This window comes from Pan paniscus, chromosome 8, assembly GCF_029289425.2.
Source record: "Pan paniscus chromosome 8, NHGRI_mPanPan1-v2.0_pri, whole genome shotgun sequence".
Classification (NCBI taxonomy): Eukaryota; Metazoa; Chordata; class Mammalia; order Primates; family Hominidae; genus Pan; species Pan paniscus.
In genome coordinates this window covers 14,069,369-14,083,586 of record NC_073257.2, presented here as the reverse complement: position 1 = coordinate 14,083,586, position 14,218 = coordinate 14,069,369, and the positions used below count along the sequence as shown (strand labels likewise).

At 49.4% G+C, this 14,218-nt stretch overlaps 2 protein-coding genes across 3 annotated transcripts in view; one reads left to right on the top strand and one right to left on the bottom strand.

Moving 5' to 3' along the window:
- Positions 1-11,177, bottom strand: part of LOC130540511 (putative uncharacterized protein ADARB2-AS1) — a 30,675-nt gene extending 19,498 nt beyond the window's left edge. Inside the window, exon 1 of the mRNA XM_057298798.1 lies at positions 10,908-11,177. Within this exon, the coding sequence (XP_057154781.1) occupies positions 10,908-11,034 (127 nt within the window). The 5' untranslated portion in view covers positions 11,035-11,177. The remainder of the gene's footprint in view (positions 1-10,907) is intronic.
- Positions 1-14,218, top strand: part of ADARB2 (adenosine deaminase RNA specific B2 (inactive)) — a 568,492-nt gene that overhangs the window by 195,622 nt on the left and 358,652 nt on the right. The gene's annotated exons all lie outside the window — the stretch shown is intronic.

Genomic DNA, 14,218 nt, shown 5'->3' with positions numbered 1-14,218 from the left:
TTACATAGGTATACATGTGCCATGGGGGTTTGCTGCACCTGTCGACCTGTCATCTAGGTTTTAAGACCGGCGTGCATTAGGTATTTGTCCTAATGCTGTCCCTCCCCTCACCCCTCACCCCCTGACAGGTCCTGGTGTGTGATGTTCCCCTCCCTGCGTCCATGTGTTCTCATTGTTCAACTCCCACTTTTGAGTGAGAACATGCTGTGTTTGGTTTTCTGTTCCTGTGTTAGTTTGCTGAGGATGATGGTTTCCAGCTTCATCCATGTCCCTGCAAAGGACATGAGCTCCTTCCTTTTTATGGCTGCATAGTATTCCATGCTGTATATATGCCATGTTTTCTTTGTTCAGTCTATCATTGATGGGCATTTGGGTTGGTTCTAAGTCTTTGCTATTGTGAACAGTGCTGCAATAAACATACGTGTGCATGTGTCTTTATAGTAGAATAATTTATAATCCTTTGGGTATATACCCAGTAATGGGATTGCTGGGCCAAATGGTATTTGTGGCTCTTGATCCTTGAGGAATTGTTGCACTGTCTTCTGCAATTGTTGAACCAATTTACATTCCCACCAACAGTGTAAAAGTGTTCCAATTTCTCCACAGCCTCACTGGCATTTATTGTTTCTTGACTTTTTAATCATTGCCATTCTGACTGGCATGAGATGGCATCTCAGTGTGGTTTTGATTTGCATTTCTCTAATGACCAGTGATGGTGAGCTTTTTTCATATGTTTGTTGGCCTCATAAACGTCTTCTTTTGAGAAGTGTCTGTTCATATCCGTGGCCGACTTTTTGACGGGGTTGTTTTTTTCTTGTAAATTTGTTTAAGTTCCTTATAGAGTCTGGATATTAGACCTTTGTCAGATGGGTAGCTTGCAAAATTTTTCTCCCATTCTGTAGGCTGTCTGTTCACTCTGAGGATAGTTTCTTTTGCTGTGCAGAAGCTCTTTAGTTTAATTCGATCCCATTTATCAATTTTGGCTTTTGTTGCAATTGCTTTTGGCGTTTTCGTCATGAAGTCTTTGCCCATGACTATGTCCTGAATGGCATTGCCTAGGTTTTCTTCTAGGGTTTTTATGGTTTGAGGTTTTACATTTAAGTCTTTAATCCATCTTAAGTTAATTTTTGTATAAGTAAAAGGAAGGAGTCCAATTTCAGTTTTCTGCTTACAGCTAGCCAGTTTTCCCAGCACCATTTATTAGATAGGGAACAATTTCCCCATTGAAAAAGAGCAATTTTTATTTTCTCATTTTTCTTGGGAACATTTTGCCTGTCTAGAGCCAGAGTCCTAGTTACAACATTCAGAAAATAAACATATAAGCTAGATTCTAGAGCTGTGAGTAATCTGAAAGGAGGCGGCCACCGTCCAGTGCCGGATGCCACATGTGAAGTGGGACGTGGAGACGCAGGTGCAGACCTGCCTTCCCAGTCCGTTGCTGATGGAGAAGCCTCAAGGTTTTGGGGTGACACTGTGCTGGGAGGAAGGTGTCTTAGCCCACTCAGCTGCTATCACAAAATACCATAGATTTGGTGGTTTAGTTTAAACAATAAATGTTTATTTCTCAGTTCTCAAGGCTGGAAACCAAAGACCAAGATCCAGCCCACTAGGATTGCCATGAAGGCCCCTTCCTGGCTTGTAGATGGCGCTTTCTGTGTCCTCGTGTGGCAGAGAGCAAGAGCCCGGTCTCTTTCTCTTCTAATCGTGAGGGCCTCACCCTCAGGACCCCATCTAACCCAAATCACCTCCCCAGGAACCACCTCCTCATGCCAGCTTCTGGAGTTGAGGCTTCAACGCCTGAATCAGGGGCACGACACAGGGTTGGACCCACCCTGCCAGGAGCCTGGGCACTCTCCCGCTGCTGCCCATGTTTCTGGGGCCTGCTTGATGGGCCAGGATCTCTGTGTTCTCTATCCTAAAAGGCCAGGATTCCAAGTCATCTGTGAAACCACGGGAGAGAGATTTGATGTCTGCCTCCCTTTCAAATGAAAGGAAAAGACTGGGACGAGAGAGGGCGGCACTCCCCAGACAGGCCCTGACCACACCCTGGCCCCCACGCCTCAGCAGAACAACGCTGAACTTCTATGGACTCACAGGGGCGAGGTCGGGGCAAGGAGACTCAGGGCCTGCGCTGCTCACTGGGTGAGAAGTCACAGCTGGTTAGGAGGCCGCAGGTAAGCAGAGGTGCGAGCCACCCGGGACGGGGTGAGTTATGTCGACAGAGTCCCCTCAAGGGAACCCAGTGTCTTGGCAGCAGATGAGGCATGCGTCCCTGTCAGCCTCCACACAGGATAAATGGATGGCCCGGAATCTCGCCATCAGCGACATTGCCGTCTGGGGAAAAATGGGAGTTGAGTTTGATGTTATAAATCACCATAATTTGTTACAATTTCCAAAGACAAATATGACAGTGTGGAATTACTTTGCAGCGCCGAGGCTGTCATTTGCAGAAGCCGTAAAGTGCCCGAGCAAATCTAAGAAGGAGATACATTTAATCTGAGGACGCAGAGCTCAGTATCACCTCGGAATATCGTGTTTACCGAGAACTTAGCTGCACCGGCACACGGAGGTATTGCCGAATGCTCATTTCATTCCACTCCGAATCAGACTGACTCTCATCTGAAGATTTTGTTAGCAGCTGGAATGGATTCTCCTGGACAGCTTACATTTGCTCAGCTGGAGGAGAGAAGAGGTGATGTCTGTGTTGCCCGGGGACGGCATAAAGAGCAGAATCCCAGCACACTCGTGACCGTGGGAACCTCCCTCACCATCATGGATCAGAGCAGGAGCCAGAGGGGTGTTGCATGTCACCAAAATCCTGTTGAGGACCCATGGGTTGGGGAGGCGTGGCCTGCATGCTGTTGCCTCGTCCTAGCTCATTCACCTGTGAATAACTCACCCCGTCCCGGGTGGCTCGCACCTCTGCTTACCTGCGGCCTCCTAACCAGCTGTGACTTCTCACCCGTTGAGCAGCGCAGGCCCTGAGTCTCTTTGCCCCGACCTCGCCCCTGTGAGTCCATAGAAGTTCAGAGTTGTTCTGCTGAGGCGTGGGGGCCAGGGTGTGGTCAGGGCCTGTCTGGGGAGTGCCGCCCTCTCTCGCCCCAGTCTTTTCCTTTCATTTGAAAGGGAGGCAGACATCAAATCTCTCTCCCATGGTTTCACAGATGACTTCATTCACAATGATCTGGACACCTCTCCAGCCACTTCCCTCTCAGTGACGGGGCTGTACGCGTGGGCAGGGAGCCATAGAGACGGGCATCGGTAGCAGCATCCGGAAATGAGACCACAGGGTAAAACAGGGAACACCATCAGCTCCGCCAACTAATGCAGGGATCATCTGCTGAGGAGACAGTTTCAGAAGCATCAAGGGAGGAAGTAATGGCGGAATTAAGCAGAAATGACTGCTCAGATGGGAATGGACATCGGAAGGCAAAGGCGGAAACGCCGAAAGCCTCCGGGTTCTTCTGGCCTTTGGACTTCAGTGCCAGAGGCCGGGAGCGGTGGCTCATGCCTGTAATCCCAGCACTTTGGGAGGCTAAGTTGGGTGGATCACCTGAGGTCAGGAGGTCAAGACAAGCCTGGCCAACACGGTGAAGCCCCCGTCTCTATTAAAAATACAAAAATTAGCCAGGCATGGTGGTGGGTGCCTATAATCCCAGCTACTTGGGAGGCTGAGGCAAGAGAATCGGTTGAACCCAGGAGGCAGAGGTTTCAGTGAGCCGAGATCGTGCCCTTACACTCCAGCCTGGGCGACAAAGTAAAACTCCTTCTCAAAAAATAAAAAATAAACTATTTCAATGCAGGAAAATCGCCTTCTAATCCTTCTTAACCCTAGTGTTTGTGTCCTCAGAAACTAAATCAATCTCTCTCTCTCTCTCTCTCTCCCCCTCCCCCATCAAAGTCATCAAAACCCAGTCTCTTCAACCTGCATATCCATAAAATAATTAAAATCCTGTAATTATGGTTTTGATAATCAGAAAATTATTTACAAAAATACTCCTAAATGATTACGTTAAAAACCACTTCTAGGAATGCGTGTGTGGTGAACGTGGACTAGCCTCCCTTGGGGCCATGAGGGTCCCGTCTGCTGACAGAGGGGGAGGGTGGATGCTTCTCTTCCGCACAGGACTTGTCTGGGCATTTCATACGCTGATGTTACTCCGAGGAGGAAATGGAATATGCGTAAGATCTTTCCTAAATTCCTTTCAAACCTCTAGCTGTGGTGCTCTTTGGAACATAGTTTAGGAAATATGCTCAGAAATCATTAACTCACCCTGGTATTCCCAAGGGCAGCATCTTTTGTGGCAAAGGCAAGAACCCACTGCTCACCCTTGGGAGGCATCGCAGAGTCAGGACCTGGCATGGCCTTGAGTCCCTAAACAGCCCCACAGTGCTCCCAGTGTAGCCTTGGTTTCCTAGGGGGACTCGCACGTGGCAATGCCAGGGTCACACCTCTCAGGATCGTGATTAAAAGGTGATGTTTGGTCATGATTAAAAGGTGGTAGTGGCTCACGCCTGTAATCCCAGGACTTTGGGAGGCCAAGGCAGGCAGATCACGAGGTCAGGAGTTTGAGACCAGCCTGGCCAACATAGTGAAACCCCATCTCTACTAAAAATACAAAAAAAAAAAAAAGAATGAGCCAGGCATGGTGGCACATGCCTGTAGTCCCAGCTACTCAGGAGGCTGAGTCAGGAGAATCGCTTGAACCAGGGAGGCAGAGATTGCAGTGAGCCGAGATCGCACCACTGCACTCCAGCCTGGGCAATGGAGCGAGGCTCCATCTCAGAAAAAAAAAAAAAAAAAAAAGGTGATGTTTACACTAGAGACGGTAATCAGCTGGCTCGTTACTCTCCAGGGCCCAGCAGGAACATCTAATGAGAGTTTGCTTCGAGGAGGGTGGAGGCCGGCCCCTGCCCTGTCCTTCCCCTGGAGTAACACACAGGATGCGGTTCCTCCCCTTCATTTCAGGGCAGGGTCATTACAGACACTGCTGGATGCCCGCAGGTGAGGCGAGGCTCCTGGGGCAGGCTGAGGGGTTCAGATGGGCCTCATTATCAAGATTTAAGTTCCTGGAGAAGCGCCCATTCTCCGCCTGGCCTGCGGGCACCTGCACATTCAGGCTCCTGCCTGTGCCCTCACCTGCCCAGAGCGAAGGTGCGATTGACCCACTGGGAGAAGAGTCCCGGTGCCATAGCCAGCAGTCACATCCCCCTAAAGAAATGTTTCTGATCATCATGGCTGGCACTGAGATGAGAAGAGGCCTGTGATGACCTCTTGGCGTCTCACTGGCCCTGCACACAGTGGACAGCTGCCCATAACATGCACTGGGGCAGCACCCAGTGCCTGACCCCTGAGAGCCACTTCCCAACTCCACAGGGAATCGCACCTTCCCCTGGTCAATGCCAGGGGGTGAATTTCCCAGCTACAGGCCCACAGCAGAAGGACACGGGGATGGGCCACTGAGGCTCCACAAACAGGAGCCCACACCGAAGGCCCCATGAACAGACACGGGGAGCCAGGGGTCATGAACATCAGAGCAGGAGATCACGGGGGAAAGTTGGTTCCCACGCTTTCAGATGATGAGGGTCAACAGCTGTTTTTGATTCTGGTTTTGTTGGTTTCTTAAAAGAAAGAAAATCAATGTGGGAATTAGAGATAGACAGTATGTCTTCAAGGGAGAAAGCACAGAACGGTCTGTCTTCAGGGAATGGTGCGGGCTGATACAGGAAAACGCCATCCAGAAAGCATCACAGGACGGTCTGTCTTCAGGGAATGGCACGGGCTGATACAGGAAAACGCCTGCAGACAGCACGCAGTGGGAGCACCAATAATTAACTCTTCGGGGACAGTGCCCAGGTGCCCAGGGATGTTTTGCTCTGATTCAAATCACAGGCAGGAAACTATTTGATGTAAGTTTGCAGCCTACAATACCGGATGGCGTTTTTTTGAAAACAACACACAGAAAATACACAGAATGCCAGAGGAACTTCCAGTGGGGGTGGGAAAGAGACACGGGATGTGGACCACGTGTGTTGTTAGGAGGAAAGCTGGAATTCTAGGGCACTATTTTTTTTTTCTTTTTTTTTGAGACGAAGTCTCACTCTGTCACCCAGGCTGGAGTGCAGTGGCGCAATCTCGGCTTACTGCAACCTCCGCCTCCAGGGTTCAAGTGATTCTCCTGCCTCAGCCTCCCGAGTAGCTAGGATTACAGGCATTTGACACCACGCCCAGCTAATTTTTGTATTTTTAGTAGAGACAGGGTTTCATCATGTTGGCCAGGATGGTCTCAAACTCCAAACCTTGTGATCCACCCACTCGGCCTCCCAAAGTGCTAGGATTACAGGCGTGAGCCACCGCACCCAGCCTCTAGGGCACTATTACTGTGTGGCTGTAACAATGATCAGCCTGCACAGTTATCACTGCAATGAGTAAAGTGCTTGACTGAGCTGCAGTTGGTGTGGAATATTGTAGATTGGTATCCATTTGGGGGCTGGAAGGAGGATTTTTAATTAAGGAACTGTCAACAGCCAGAGGCCCAGAAAGATTTGAATCTTTGGAGAATTGGCCATGCCTCTCACGAAGGGCTGCCTTGATGAGGAGCCCTTGGCATGCAGCAGCCTGCACACTCGCTTTGTCCTGATGGGATCGACTTGTGAAATGATCCTGCACTCCCAAAAAGGCAAGACCTGTTCGGCCACTCACTAATTTACTAGATCATTCCGTGGTTACTCTGCCCACTCCCTGCGTGGGACATAGTAGAGGGGGAGGCACTCAGCGAACCTATGGGTGGCCCACGGGCAGGACATCCTGGAGCACATGGTAGGCTGTGGATCGCCAGCTATCATGGCGCAGGGCTTGTCCAAAAGCCTCATTCGAGGATCTAACCTAATGGGAAGCAGAAATGCTCAGGTCCGACCTTGCCGAAGAAGCAAAGACTGACCTGAGTGCTGAGTGCTGAGACCTGCGTGCTGAGTACTGAGACCTGAGTGCTGGGTGCTGAGTGCTGAGACCTGAGTGCTGAGTGCTGAGACCTGAGTGCTGGGTGCTGAGTGCTGAGACCTGAGTGCTGAGTGCTGAGACCTGAGTGCTGAGTGACAAGTGGGTTTCCAGAGTTGAAGGGGAGCAAGCCTCAAGGCAAAGGCATACATGCGAAACAAGCTCAGTGAGCTGGAGAGAGAACCCAGAGATGCCGTGAGCAGGGAGAGTGTGGGCCATGACTTCAGAGGAGTTTGGAGAGTAGGGGGTGCCCACATACTGTTTCTAAACAGATCTTGTTTAGAAATCGACAAGCGGGCAGTGTGCATGGAGGGCTTTGGGCGCAGGGGCGGACGAGGCTGATGAACAGAAAAGCCCACTCAGGCTCCGCATGAAGAGCAGGCCGCAAGGAGTCTCGTCCTGTGGCTCCCACAGAGGCCAGGTGACCCTGGCTGAAGCAGTGGCCGTGCAGAGAGAGAATTCAGTGAGACACACTCACGAGGACCTGGCAGGCTGGAGAAAGGAGGACGAAGTGACTGTGGCCCGGGTGCTGGGTTTGGAAACTGGATGAGGAAACCCAGGATGCAAGTGTTTCAGGAGGAGGGAATGTTGTGGGTGTGGGAGGCCTTGGGGCAGAGGCCATGCAGGATGAGGTCTGAACAATGTCCCTTCACCTGGGTGCCAGGAGGGAGACCCTCACTGAGCTCTGAGAGGGGCGTTTCGGTCGGGCAACTCGGCTGCATGCTCCACATCCCATAGCAGGGGCAACGGGTGAGCAGAGGAGAAAGGCACGAGGCAGTGGACGGGTGCCCATGGTGGCAGGAGCAGTGTGGTGGGTGCCTGTGGTGGCAGAGGCAGTGGACGGGTGCCCAAGGTGGCAGGAGCAGTGGATGGGTGCCCGCATTGGCAGGGGCAGTGGACAGGTACCTGCACTGGCAGAAGCAGTGGATAGGTGCCCATGGTGGCATGAGGTTGTGGACAGGTGCCCACATTGACAGGGACAGTTGACGGGTGCCCACATTGGCAGAAGCAGTGAATGGGTGCCCATAGTGGCAGGGGCAGTGGAGGGTGCTTGCAGTGGCAGGAGCAGTGGACAGGTGCCCACATTGGCAGGGGCAGTGGATGGGTGCCTGCGGTGGTGGGAGCAATGGACGGGTCCCTGCAGTGGCAGGGGTCAGTGGATGGGTGTCCGTGGTGGCAGGGGGCAGTGGACGTGTGCCCGCAGTCACAGGGGAGCAGAGAGCGGCTTCCCAGCCATGCACTGGTGGTGGAGATACCCTGTCCTTTGCCCTGCGCGTGCCCCTGAACTCTGCCCTCTACATGCAGCAGCACTGCCCGCAAGTCTCACAACCAATAGTTTCTGCCGACATCATTCTGTCCCCTGGGGAAGCCTCCCCCTCCCGTGGAAGCTACTGAGTTGCAGGGGCAGAGGGGCTCCAACAAGGGCTATTTTTTAAATGGGGGAGATTTGAAAATGTTTAGAATCTGGTGATAAGGGTGTCGGTGAGGGGAAAACTATGGAAGGTGTCACAGGAGAGGTGACGTTGCATCAGAAGAGTGGAAGGGTGTGGGGCCCAGGGCCAAGGATGGCCATAGCCACCGTGCAGGGGCGGATTCAGGCAGATGTCTCGTGGGTGCTGATGACCCCAGGGAGTCAGATTTCTCAGGTCCTCGCCTTCCCTAATCTTCCCCCTCAATCTGTGGGGGACACGCAGTGTTGGGCATGGTGCATGGACTGATTGGAGGATTTGTGTTGGGGATGGTGCGTGGACTGATTGGAGGATTTGTGTTGGGCATGGTGCGTGGACTGATTGGAGGATTTGTTGGGGTGGTGCTGCTTGGCTCCTGCAGTCAGACCCACCTCACAAGCAACATCTTGTCCCAAAAACTAGTCCAAAGCAAAGCTACATTGTGGGGAAAGAGAGAACCGTGGGAACCTAGGAAGGGACAGACCACAGTGGCAGGACGAGTCCATTCTGGAGCTCATAGAGGGCAGATCCCGCTTGGGACCACATGCCACTGGGTAAATACACTTTCAAAATCCCAATTCCACACATTCTGCTGGTGTCAACAGAATCCACTTCCCTCTCAGGCCATCATTGCCTCATTCTAAAATCTGTGGTTCAGCTTCTGACCAAACATGACAGCATCTAACTGTTTTCACTACAAAGGGCATCACCTGTCCAGGAAAGGGCTTTCTCACCCAACGGGCAAGAGTGCCATCAACCAGCATGACGGGAGGGGTGTGGGTGATGGGAAAACCATGGAGAACTTGAGAGGGCTCACACCGGGCGCTGCTGGGATGACCAAAGACCTCAGACAAGTAACGTGAAATTCTGTACCACGGTTTACCTCTATAAAACAGGAGTAAAAGTGTGTTCCTCACACCATTATCATCAGCAGTACTTTGGCGCATCCATAAGTCCTTCCTGAGAGCCTCACATACAGCAGGGACTCAATAAGTAACTGCTCATAGATTCACGTGCACTGTCAGATCAGTTACATAAATATGAAATGTGGCCAGGGGTTCCAAACATCGATACCAACGCAGCTTGAAAGGAACCAGAAATGGAGGAACAGTATTTGATATGTCCCTTTAAAAATCTGGGTAGACCAGCAGTTTAGGAAGTGAACACGGGCACTCACAGGAGGCGCGGAGCTGCTGTATTGCACAGTAACATTAATGCAGTAAGCTCAGGTGTGTTGGCCGAAGACACAGCCATTGGCGAGAACGTAGCCCACAGCCGCGGACACGAGTTTGTCGAGAGGCTGCGCATGCATTCGGGTTATTCACAGCCACCGCCAAGAGGAGAGTCCATAAAGTGTGGGGGCTGTTATTGATGGAGGCAGGATTATATGCCTCTTACTGCACAGATATATCAGCCTGGCATTTTTCTACTTACTCCAGGATTTTTATAACGTTCAGTTCAATGGCATTCTTGCTTAGTGAATAATTTTAATTTGTGCATCCAGAATGATAGATTTGTGAATGTTGATGACAGCAAAGACCCATCCCTCATCGGCTTCTCCCCGTGCAGCTGGGCCCCTCTCCCCTGTCGTCTATCTGATGTTCTTGTCAACACCCCTTCAAATATCTCACGCTGGACGGCTCTCCTGCTCCTCTGATGAGATGTGTGATCAAACGGAAGAAAATTATTCTGATAGACTATCTGACCCCCGTCTTACCAAACCAAATAGCATCTCACAATATTATAGTTTTAACTTTCTAATCATCCTGTTATGTATATCATCCTGTTACGTATAGCAAGTCTTTTTACAACAGAAACAGCATTCTTCTTGCCAGTCATGTTAAGGGCATTGATTTTAATTTAGTTTTTGTGGATTATTGTGTTTGCTTGATTTAAAATGAAAATCAAGGAGGAAGAAGTTTTTAAATATCATCAAGCAGTGTGCTGAGTTACTACTGTAAGCAAACCCCGTAAAAATCATCAAAACAGAATCCTAGGCATAGGAAAGAAAACTCCCTCATAACCACCGATCTATGTGGGGATGAGAATGTCTCTATAAGGAACGCTAGACATGTATTTAAAATACTAGCAGAGTCATATCGTAAATGAGGATGCGATAAGTACAAGAAGCAGTTCTCCTCAAGGAATTGGAAGTGAGATTCTGTGGCGAGCACCGTAGTTTTAAACTGAGGGACGCGGAGGGAGAAGTTCCTGTAAGAATTCTTTCCCTTTGTCATTCTCCTCAGGCTCCTGACCAGTTTCTGGGTTAAAGAGAAGGGCAGTGCCTCTCTCGTCTGTGGTCACTTGGTTAATATCATCCCCAAATGCGGAAGCTTCCAAAAAGCTGGAGTGGTTTCGTTTGGAAGTCAGAGCTGTGCACAAATAAGTTATTTTCTCTATTTCACATAATTATTAACAAATGCAAATTAAGATGCAGGGGATGTTTCTATGCCAGGACTCACCTGTGGGGAACTGTGGGGCTGATGAGGCAAGCAGCGAAGTGGCTGCCTGTGCCCGCTCACGACCCCTCCACGCACCAAGTGCGTGAGTCAGAGAGGTGCCAGGAGGAGGCGGGAACAGCTGCTTCATGTCATCCGGCTCAGTCCGTGTGTGTTGCTAGAAAGGAACACCCGAGGCTGGGTGATTTATGAGGAAGAAAGGTTTGTGCAGCCATGGCTCTGCAGGCTGTACAGGAAGCGTGGCACCAGCATCTGCATCTGGTGAGGCCTCAGGAAGCTTCACTCGTGGCCGATGGGGAGGGGAGCAGCCTGTGCAGAGATCACGTGGTGGGAGAGGCGGTGGGAGGGGCCAGGCTCTTCCTACCAATCAGCTCTCACTGCAACGCACAGAGCAAGAACTCATTCATGACCAGGAGGACAGCACCAAGATACTCGTGAGGGATCCACCCCCGACCCCAGCATCCTCCACCAGGCCCCACCTCCAACACTGGGGATCACGTTTCAACATGAGATCTGGAGGGGACAAACCTCCAAACCATAGCACTGACTGTGCCACTCTTAAGAGACAGTTAGACAGCTCCTTGCCTCCTCTACAAGACTAGGGATGGGGTTCCAGGCATGCTCGTTAATGACTGCCCCATCTGCGCCACCTGCCCCATCTGCCCCACCTGCCCCACCTACCCCACCTGCCCCAGGCCATCTCTCCAACTTCCCATCTGTGTCCTTTCCAAATCCCAGGAGCAGCCGCGCAAGTGCGAGACCGCCCTGCTGCCTTAGAACAAGGCTTTCCCCAGGAAGCTGTCTCTACCTAGGATATGCCCTGTCCCTCGCTTCCTGAGCAACACCCCCTCAACACAGATGCACATGCATGCATACACACACACACACAAACACATGCATACATGCACATGCACATATATGCACACACACACGTACATAAGCATACACGCACACACACCCATACACGCTCACACACAGACACACGTGCACATGAGCATACACGCTCACACACACATGCACATACACGCACATAAACGCACGCAGACATGCGCACACACGCAAGCACATGAACATACACGTGCGCACACACGTACATGCTCACATACATGCACATACACACAAACACACACGCACATGAGCGTACACATACACACCCATACATGCGCGCACACGCATGCACACACACAGGCCAGCTGCCTCGGCTAGCTCTGTGCAAATGGTGGGCGTCTTCTGCAAGCCACCCTGTCTTCCCAGGCTGTCTCCCTCTCAGGACGCACATACAACTCCTCCGAGGTAACAGGACACAGATGCAACCCACAGAGCCGACAGGAAAACGTGGACCACCAGCGTCGGGCTGCTGATGTACTTTGAACTGAAAAGGCCCCCTAGATACCCACAGAACTGCACGGCTGAGGCGAAGAGAGACCACGAGAAACAGAGATACCGATGTTTCAGTCAAGGAAAAAATTAGAGAAGAATGTGGAATAAAAAGAATCATAAAGTGAAATAAATGTTTTCAGATTTTAGATTTCAGATCCACTCCCGCAGATGAAATTGTGAGATTCCTGAAGAAAATAATTGCACCAGTATTTTATCATTTTACAGTTTTGATTATGCTTATTTCCAGTTTTCCAGGAAAGAAATCTTTGTGTAACCTCATATGCATGTGTTACAAGTAGAACCAGAAATTCCTCCTCCCCCAAACATACACAAAGGAAAGCAATTATTTAAGTCAGGTACCTGACCTTTTTTTACAGCTATTAGTACAAAAAGTGTTTTCTGGGGTGGTTTCCTGGCGTGAAACTCAGGATTTATAGAATCTCTTCCTGTTCGTGAAGTTATTATTATTTTATTACTAAAGCCCTTAACTAAAGCAAGGATGCTTACTTAAATTGGCAGCTAGCTCTGAAAATGGAAAGGTAAAAAGACATAGCAGTATGTATTTGTGGATATAAATTATCTTTAAATCTGGAGGCTCAGACATAGATTGGACTATCCTGACTATTTTCTGTGTATTTCATTCCAGCCAGACTGCAAGTTCTAGGCTGGAAATATTATTTTCAACATAGAATTACAGGCCTTTGTGTCACCACTCACTGTGATAGCCAGCAGTTCCTGGACCCCCACAGCACCTGTACACAGTACACATGAACACACGCACGTGTGCACTCTGACCCTGCCCACCACCTCTCCCCCCGGGCAGCCACCGGGCTATGCTGTTCTCGTAATCAAAGGTGGAGATGAGGAAAGTGTCTGCCTACAGCAAACACTCAGAAATAGATTCCTGTGAAAACCAAACAAAAAGGCAATAGAAAGGAGAAGTGGGAGATACTACATTTTTCATTAGGGCTGTTGCTGTGGAGGTTTTAGAACTTGGGCTCAGGAAAAGTGCTTCTTGCTGATTGACCCATTATCCAAGTCTGGTTGGAGGAACTTGTGATGCCAGCAGGTCTGAAAATTGCCCAGAAGATCACAAACATGGATGCCTGCTGGTGGACCAAAGAGATATTAAGGAACTCTAATTATTTTCTTTTATATCTTTCCTACTGAATATTGGACACATTAGTCACAAATGGCGACTGAATTAGTGGGACTTATATGTGGTGATTCCATAGGCATCAAAACACCTGTGAGGCTTAGTAGTCGTAAAGTCCTGACCCTATTTTTGCTCTATTGCACCAAATACATTCATTGTATTATAAGAAGTTTGTATGTCTCAGACTCTCCTACAAAATTTTGTGTACCTTAAAGATAGTGACAAAGAATTATCTACCTATCATCTATTCTCTCTCTCTCTAATCCATCCATCTATCTATCTATCTATCTATCTATCTATCTATCTACCTATCTACCTATCTTCATATCCCCAGGATACTGTCTAGAATATAGTAAGTGCTGAATAAATTAATGAAATGATTAATTAAAAAATGAATAGGTGAATGAATGAGTAGATGGATGGATGGATGGATGGATGGATGGATGGATGCATGGGTGGATATTGAGTAGACAGATCAGGTTGATTAGAGAAAGAAACAAGCTATTCAATACTGTTTATAATATGCAGGCCATTTATACAGAAAAGAGCATTTATAAAATAGGAGATTAAAAGGATGACAGATTAGAAAATGCAATGTTCAAGAGTTGTGCTGATATAATGGTGAAACTGGGATGGGGAGCATCTGACTAGATTTTAGAGAGAATTAAGCCTCAAGGTAAAACATTGTGATTTTATTTCAGTGATACTCTAAATCTTTGCTTGTTTCTGATAAGGAAAGAGTCGGTATTAATTTGGAAGCTGCAAGGTTGGAATAAAG